General features: G+C 44.4%; 1 protein-coding gene across 2 annotated transcripts in view; it reads left to right on the top strand.

The window, feature by feature from the left end:
• The first annotated feature begins 2,412 nt into the window (after window positions 1–2,412).
• bcl2b (BCL2 apoptosis regulator b) overlaps window positions 2,413–9,211 on the top strand; it is a 33,575-nt gene continuing 26,776 nt past the window's right edge. Inside the window, exon 1 of one of the 2 annotated variants that reach the window (XM_083782395.1) lies at window positions 2,413–3,524. In XM_083782395.1, coding sequence (XP_083638521.1) covers window positions 2,970–3,524 — 555 coding nt within the window. In that variant the 5' untranslated portion in view covers window positions 2,413–2,969. Of the gene's footprint in view, window positions 3,529–9,211 lie in introns of both variants that reach the window. The other variant, XM_083782396.1, reaches the window with a different exon arrangement.

Genomic DNA, 9,211 nt, shown 5'->3' with positions numbered 1-9,211 from the left:
CTCTGTTATTGTTATTGACATCAATGACAGCAACAATTCATGCAAGGTTCATGGCTTGGGTCCCCTTAGCCCTGGACCAGGGTCCCCTGATCTCTTGGGCCTGGCCTTGGCCCGGTATAGGTCACCCTGGGTGTAGGCATGTAGCTGGACCCGAACCATACTATACTGCTCCTTTGAGAAATGAGAAACCAGGGTTTTTGGGGCTTGTGATGGCTGAGGTGTACCGTGTTACACACATTCTGTTTAAGATGTCAACTTCAATCTATGGACCAGAGCTAGGGAGGATCCAGCCTGGATAGCAGCTCTCTCAGATCAGCAGAATAACCGGCTGAGATTTTAGAAACTTTGTGAGTCAGAGAATGGAGCTGGGGTTTAAGAAGTTGGAGAGGGAGAACACAGGCACGTAGAAATATAGGTTCATCTTCATCAATGTACAGAATGGGTAGATGCCACTGTGGACATGCACCCACACAGCACACAAGGAGCTAGCCCTAGAACGGCTCTTGTTGTTACATACAGTATGTACAGTATTTCACATACAGAGCCATAGAACACATAGGTTAATTTCAGTTCGGGTTCTAAATGGTCGGCCTAAATGTGATGAATGCTCCGTTTGTACTCACCCATTAAATTATTCCAAAGACGTGGTGTGAAAAATGGTCCTCTAGTTTTATATCCATGTGAAAGTTCTGGCACAAAACGCGTATTTAGTGAATTATCTCCACTTTTTCAAGAGATGCACACGGACATCTTTCTCTCCGGGCGAGGGGGGGCCGGAATGATCGATGAACTGATTTTACAAATACGTCCTGTTTACCGCAGACGTCATCACCAATTGAAATGGGAAACACAAAAGTTTGCAGTCACACAATTGGCAGGTGCTTTGCGATAGGTGCTGGGTAATTAATCACACCACCTGCCAATTGTGTGACTGAAAACTTTTGTGTTTCCCTGGTCAATTGGTGATGACGTCTGCGGTAAACAGGACATATTTGTAAAATCAGTTCATCGATCATTCCGGCCCCCCCTCGCCCGGAGAGAAAGATGTCCGTGTGCATCTCTTGAAAAAGTGGAGATAATTCACTAAATACACGTTTTGTGCCAGAACTTTCACATGGATATAAAACTAGAGGACCATATTTCACTCCACGTCTTTGGAATAATTTAATGGGAGAGTACAAACGGAGCATTTATCACATTTATGCCGCACATTTTCAATTCGACCAGGACCCGGTGCAAGCCATCTATGCCTGAGATACATGAAAATTTACGAAGTATAATTAAATGATCACAGGCATTCTAGGTCTAACAAGGAGCTAGTGTAGGCTACATCAAAGCAACCTTCTGCAGACAGAGCATCTTCAATTTCTAGATGGGCAAGACTTAGCCCTCCAAGCAGAACCCAATGGTACTGAAGTTTCTGACTTTTTGACGACACAGACCATTGGGTCCTGTTCCAGCAGTATCCTGCCACCTGGTACGCGGACTACATAAAACATAAACAACGTGGATAACGCCTGTCTGCGCTCTTTGACGACATTTTTTCGTGTTAGGGCTTCTGAATATGTGAAGTATAAGTACCCATACATGCCGCTGCGAATATCTCCTGTGGCGCGGAAGCCGTTAAGTATTTTGTATTTGTTTGACCGATTTGGTCGCTTTGATTCTTCTCTTCCTTCCTTGTATATTGACCCCTCATTGTACCGCCTATCTGGCTAGCTAGTGGCGCTATAGCTATGACAGAGCAGATCAGAGGCAGGGACGTAGCCGCACAAGCCAACCGCACACCGGGAGGCGGTACAATAAACGGTAAACAAACAAGAAGAAATAAAGCGACCAAATCGGTCAAACAAAGATTAAAAATACTTAACGGCTTCCGCGCCACAGGAGATATTCGCAGCGGTTTGTATAGGTACTTAGTTCACGAATTCAGAATAACTTAAACTAAAAAAGGCAGTCAAACGCCGCAGATACGATCTTAGAGAGAATATTTATGTCCGCGTTCCAGAATTCCCATACGAAAATATAGTTATGAGCAGGGACCCTACATAAAACTCATCCAAATTTCAGAAAAGCTTTATGGAGGGTCCCGAAAGGGGCTAGGCAAGACTGAGACTCATAGAAGCTTCTCAAATGTTTTTCCTAGTAATCAGTCTGCGTCTCTGCCTATGGCATACGTTTTGCTTTCAGTCATAAATACTATAGGCTACAGACAGTAGTGCAAATATCGTGACCACCGTCTTTTGTATTAAAATGTTCCTTCCTGTGTCCTTCACACCACGTGAAGTCTCCCAAGCGCTCCCTCAAGGAATGGCTTGTCTGTCTGTCTTGTGTGGATGACGTACTATGAAATACCGCCCTCGCAGTGGGCAGGGAGCTGCGAATGTGAGTAGCAATTGTACGAGAGCATTCAGTCCGACCTTGTCTGGACTGGCTCACAGTTCCGTGCATAGTTGTGCGTAAACGCTGCTAAAATAGTTGGCGGCGTTATAGCCTGCTCTGGACACGTGCAACTTTGGCTTTCTTTTACGTTTTCTTTTTGCTGCACACACTGGCCGATCCTCTGTGCATATGCACAGGCAGACAGTATTCTAACCTCTTCCGTATCTTGGATTTGTATGCAAAGGGAAGGTCGCCACTTTTTTTCCTCCTCTCGTCAAGGCTTAATTCGGGACACCTTCGCAGAACAGTTCTAAAACACGACGCAGTTTGGACTTTTAAAAGGTGATCTTTCTTGCCCTGTTTGCCAATGGGTCTTTTCTAGAAAATCCCCGAGGAAAAATTATTATTATTATTATTGGCTCCCGATCAGACGTAACGCATTGGATCTTTTAATATATTTTTGTATAGGCTACCCCAGTTTTTCCACTATGCATCACACGGTATTGTGCACTTATTTGGTCGTGATGCGTTTTGTTTAGATATTTGTATCCATCAGTAGCATTACTAAGTGCCAAATTAACGCCGTTATGGAGGACGAGCATACCCGCAATATTGTGGAAAAGTACATTTGTCATAAACTGTCAAAACGAGGATATGTATGGGAATTTGAAGATTTCGGGGACGGGGAGGAAGATGCTGCTAATAATGGGTCACTAGTCGTCCCCGCGCCGACTCTGGTCCGACGATGTCGTGGAGGAGATTCCAACAACGCCGGGCCGGAGAACGTCCCTCATCCGTCTAAACGACTCTCCCAGTCGGATCCACACGCTCCTATTCACAGGGTATTGCGAGAGGCCGGCGATGAACTCGAGAGGCTATACCAGCCCGACTTTATAGAGATGTCACATCAACTGTATCTCACGTCCACCACGGCACAGCGGCGCTTCACCGAGGTCATAAACGAACTGTTCAGGGACGGAGTGAACTGGGGCCGGATTATCGCTTTCTTCGAGTTCGGAGGCACCGTGTGCGCGGAGTGCGTGGGCAGGGAGATGACGTCGCAAGTGGACCACATCGCGGAGTGGATGACGGAGTATTTAAGCGGGACTCTAAACAGCTGGATTCAAGACAACGGGGGATGGGTAGGTGTGATGATTTTGTAGTTTCACCCTTAAATCCCTGATTCCATATTGCCCTAGATGCGCACATTACGCAAAGATAAGAGCACCAAACCGGCGTCACTCATGAAGCAATCTGATTTGATAGTGTCGTTGTCTGTCAAGCTTATCAGGCCAATGAAACGCTGTCTTCTCTGTCACACCTCCCGACGCTCTGACATAAAGCCCACCCTCTCTCCTCTATAATGTCAGTGCTAGGTAAGCAGCTGTCGTTAGGTATAGCTCCATTATCCAAGGGAAGAAATACTGTACTTGAAAGCAACATTTGATCTCCTCCCGGGGGACACGCACAACAGTTTTTTTTAACCTATATGTTTTTTCTTGCCCCATTAAGCCTATCTATCATACATAAGGTGCTGAAGGTGATACAACTCCCTGACTTGGTCATTATTCTTGAGGGAGGTAGCAGTCCAGACACATGTCAGGGGACTCATAGCTATTGAGTTAATGTGTTCAGGTCTCCAGGCATGGCTGAACAGGACTCTTAACTATGAGGAGGACCACTGTCAGGAGATCTGCATGGCAGATAGACATTTCAGGTGCAAACTAGGACGGGCCACTACACTAATTACATTACACAGTACACACACAGACACACAGTGGACGTGGGAGATTCATACCACAATAAGTGGCGTTAACAATAATAACTAGAAAAAGTGCCCTTCCGGGCACAGGTCTCCACCAGGTTATCCACAGATCCGTGCAGTTAGAGGTAAAAACACTTTTCGGCCAGTTATAGCGCCACCTTGAGGCTGAGTTGAAATTGTTCATGTGGCATTTCGTCCTCGGCCTAGTGGGAATGTGGGTGCACAATTTCACGGAAATCACGCGATGTGTTCATGATTTGCAGCATTTTGTTTGAAACTGAGCACTCCTGTGAAGTTTGGAAGCCAATCTTAACCAATCAGGATGGAGTCTGATAAATCTGAAAGACCCGTTTCGTTGAATGGCTCTAGAGAGACTGTGTACCAATTTGCGTGATGTTTGGACAAAATCTGTAGGTGTACTGTGCAAAAACTTGTTTTGCACAAAGCGGCCTCCTGGTGGCGCTATAACAGGCCGTTCTGGAAAGTTTGGGGCAGAGGTTCATGGTTGGCATCCAGGGAGTGTGTGTGCAAAATATGGCATTGAAAAACTTGTTTTGCACAAAGCGGCCTCCTGGTGGCGCTATAACAGGCCGTTCTGGAAAGTTTGGGGCAGAGGTTCATGGTTGGCATCCAGGGAGTGTGTGTGCAAAATATGGCATCGACCGGGTTAACGGTGGCCGAGATTAGCTGTTCACGGACACACGGACACACGGACACACGGACGGACACACGGACGGACGGAGTGCAAAACATACTCTCCCCACATGCCTTCGGCCTGGTGGAGACAATAATAATAACGTTTACATTTTATGAAACGATTCTGCTCACCGTATCGACTCCTACAAATGCTCAACCTGTGCTACACACAGTCATCGAAACAAGCTTCCAGCCCACTACGATTTATCCTCTAATGGGTAGGAATGTTCATAATGAGAACATTATGTTTGTGCTGCTCGGTTATCTTGCCAGAAGGTGACGGGGGGTGGGAGGCAGTGGGCTAATCAATGATTTATATCGAGCATTTGATCTCAAAAGGGAAGGATCGTTTAGCATTCCCCTTTAATGTGTTCCTTGCCCCAGAAGGAAGCGGTTTGTGCCACATATCAAAGGCACACAGTGGAGGGAGTTCCCTGCAGCAAGGCAGAGCTCCAATCTGCAGCCTGTGTGTTTAACATGCACCCCTCTGTGCATCTAGGTTGAAACTCTTTTGTCTGCTTTTCAAACCTGTGCTGTGTGGCTGGGCTGCCTTGATGCCTGCAAGAAGTCTCTATAGACATAGCCTGTGCCTGCAGTGTACAATGTAGGTCATCATACTCTGTGTTTTCCAGCTGGGTAGAGAGATGACAGTATCTCTCTGCTGCTCCTTCTTATCCATATGAGAGTGGACTGTCATAATCCGAGGGATTATTCAGGTTTGAGTGAGATCTGACAACATGTGTCTAATTTAGTGCATATATGCATTTTATGTTAAACAGGAAGAAAGCCATGTCCATTCCAAATTTTTATGGCTCAAAAATACTCAAACTAAAGATTCAGTACAGCCTAAGACCGAAATAGTGTCAGTTGTTACACAGTGTTTCAGTTTGAATTTATGTTTATCCAGTTTTAACAGACCATAACGCTGAATTGTTGATTTGAATGCGTGGCAGTTTGGGGGGAATTCCCTGACATGTATTTCAGGTACCTGTAATCTGATAAGTGATGTTGTATTGCTCTCCCAGAGCCTTGTCTGGAAGCTAGTTTGGGATTGTGGATCCCCCCCCCCCCCCCCATATCTTTACAGTGACTTGTTTACAGATGTAAGAATCTTGCAGCTAAAGTTACAGAACCCAAATTGAACTGAATGAGTCATTATTATTATTTTATTTTTCCAATCATGATCCTAACTATACGCCTGTTTTTAACAGTGCAATTAAAGGTGGCTAAAAGTCATAGATCTGAACTGTTTTGTTTTGTTCTGATTGGAGTTGTGGGATGCTTTCAACATCCCACAACTCATGTAGCCTCGTTCCCAGCCTTACTCATCTGAGAAGAGAATCTCATGAAGTTTGTCTCCATCTCCCCATATGAGCTGTCTGGACAGTGGACACAGATGAACATTGCAAGTTATTTCTCAACCAATGTGTCATATAAAAGTCTTTAGCAAAAGCAGATTTTTTTTAGCTAGAGCTTGTGAACTTTGTTTAGCCTAAAGCTTTTAAATATCCATTTAAAATATTGATTTGTAAATGTTTCTCACAAAACACATTTGCTGGGTGGCTTGCGGCAGTAGGGATAAAACTGTAGAATAAAATAGTTGGTTGGTTGGTTTGTTTGTTTGTTTTCCTTCACATAAATTGACTTGCTATCTTGAATGCAACTGATTTCTGTGCAGCTCCCTGACAATTATTTTTGTTTGGCAGTGGGATACAGGCCAGTATGGAAACATGACTTCTCTGAATGTAATTTGCATAATGTCAATATTGAAACTGGATGCTTGTGGTCATGCATCATAATGCTGCACACAGAGTCCCAAGTGTTAATTTAGCTCTTGAGTGTACAAGTGGAACCAAATGGACCTGTGAAGGTTATTAACACCCATGGTTTGTTTTCCTCATTGTAAAAACAGTAATGGGTTTTAATTCAACTAATAATGGCATTTTGACATGTGAGAGTGGCATGAAAACCCCTCTCTATCAGCCATCCTCATGGTTTCCTGTTGTTTTGACACAGCTGGGGCCCAAAATAGGAGTGCCCATTTGGCTGGTGTTGAGTCTAGGCATTGCCGGTGAGAAATGTAAATAAATATACTTTTTAGATAAACAAAACTTAAGGGCCTCTCAGAAATAACAAGGTAGTAGTTGTTTTGTGTGGAAATAGGTCCTATTTAGCAGTGATTACCCCACCCACCCCTCCATCTTCCTCTGCTGCTATAGACTTTGAAAGACTATCCTTTCATTGTGTGCAGCAGTGCACACTTTTCTCCACCTGTATAAATCCATCCTTTCCTGTCCTTTTGTGGTGAGAGAAATTGCACTTGTTTGGGGACAGGGCAGAATAATGAGTGTAGGAGCAAGACAGGAGCACACATGGATGATGTGCACTGGCTGCATACCCACCTACGCGCGGCACACCTATGTTTATTCACACAGGCGCTCTCAGTAAATATCAAGTGATTGGACAAAGTGGCAGGCGGTGACCAACTTCTGAAATTACAGGCTTGACCTCAGACATTCTGTTGTCTGGCTGAGGGGGCGGCATGGCACTCGGGGTCCTGCCAAAATGTGCTGCATAAAAAACAAATTATTTCACAACTCATGATGGCTAACACAAAACAGGCTCAAAGTTGATAAATTAGTTTTTGTTTCTGTGCTTATTTTTCCTCCACAATGGCTGCACAAAGGCGGAGGAGAGGGAGGGGCTGAGGGAGGGGGGGGGAAGAAAGTGCACCTGGAAAACCATTTGCCCGTAGCCAACGGATGATTGGCCGTTGGGTTTCCCCACCTTAGACCAATCAAAAACAACCTAGCTGAAGTTGTCTGAGGAATGCCACTAGCTGCTGAGAGACAAAGAATAGCATGTTGGATTGGATCCATTCTGCAGGGGGATTCCCTTAGTATATCCTGGTAGTGGATAGGTCTTTCTATGGTGTTGTGGGTATCTGTCTGAGCCCCTCGCCTCCCCTGTCGAGGCTGAGCGGGATCTAGGACATCGGAGAAGTCATTAATCTTTATCAGGTTGACACGTCTGCAGAGAACGAACTAAGGGGAAAACCTGAACAACTGCCTGACAAAGGAGGCACAACTGCTCATGGGAAAATAACATTTTGTGAGGAGATCTCACTTACATCCCATTTATGTATCCTAGATGCAAAGGAGATGTGTTTTTTAAAGCTTGACTGTGAATAATTTTAGACATTCACACATTCTATGAGTATGAGCATAACGTTGCTGTCGAGCCGAAATCTTGCATTTCCATATTTCACCATATGTCCATTATGTATTTTTTCTGTAAATGAATGCCCTACACATAAGTAGCAAAAATAGTAGATCGACAAGCTCACAACGTGTCATGATGCAATACGTTGTGAGCTTGTAGATCTATATTTTGAGAGCGTTCCCCCCAGAATAGGCTTGCTGGTGTATTTTTATGTTTTTTGCATATTTTATATATTGTTTAAAGTGAAAGTGGTTAACTGTGTGTTTTACAAATATTTAACTAATGAAAAGTATTAACACAGGTTCAGTTTTGGACATCCAAGGTTTCCACCCGACAGCAACGATATGCTAATCCCATGTAGATGATTCATTTCATTCTTCTCAATTTAGCACTTTAACAGAATGAAGCCTACTCATTTTGGTCACCTCGTGGCCTTTCCTCTAGTCTAAAATGTCCAATTTTGGGGCAGCATTAGGTCAGGGGTAGAGTGGCCGGATGGGAACTGCAAGGTTTCCAGTTCGAACCCGGGCTCCCCCAGAGTTAATGAATGTCGCAGTGTCCTTGAGCAAGACTCTGAACCCCTAATTGCTCCCAATGTACTGGTTGGTGCCTTGCATATGGTTGCTCCGCCATCGGTGTGTGAATGTGTGTGTGAATGGGTTAATGTAATGCACAATCTATGTAAAGCGCCTTGGATAAACCATTTCCCATTTACACAAGATATCGGAAAAGCCAACGGGCAGTTTGCAATTGTAGCAGAGCAGAGTTTAGACTTAGACCTCTATGTTAATGTTTATCGGCAGTGCCATTGATGGGTTTGGACGTTTGTCACAGCCGTGAAGTCAGGATTGCTAACAGATTAAGAAGGTCAGCCTAATTAAAAAGGGAAAACCCACCAAAAGAACACCGGCTTTTATTGTATTTTATTATCCGTCTGCACTCCCTATCGAGTAAAAGGGGAAGAGTGATGTAATATTTGTTTACTGGTTACATTATGGCTGTCATTAATCAAACTCTCACATTTGTCAGCGGAATACCGGCAACAGTTTAAGCTCACAGACAGTCACAATATGTCGGCGCTGATGGGAGTTTTGTAAGTGTCTGGCAATTGGAGAAACCCTGCTGGGTATAGTTATAGGCTGAATG

This window comes from Protomyctophum parallelum (genome assembly GCF_964188405.1).
Source record: "Protomyctophum parallelum genome assembly, chromosome: 14".
Lineage (NCBI taxonomy): Eukaryota > Metazoa > Chordata > Actinopteri > Myctophiformes > Myctophidae > Protomyctophum > Protomyctophum parallelum.
Note: the sequence above shows the minus strand (reverse complement) of the source record. Positions and strands in the feature narration are given on the sequence as shown.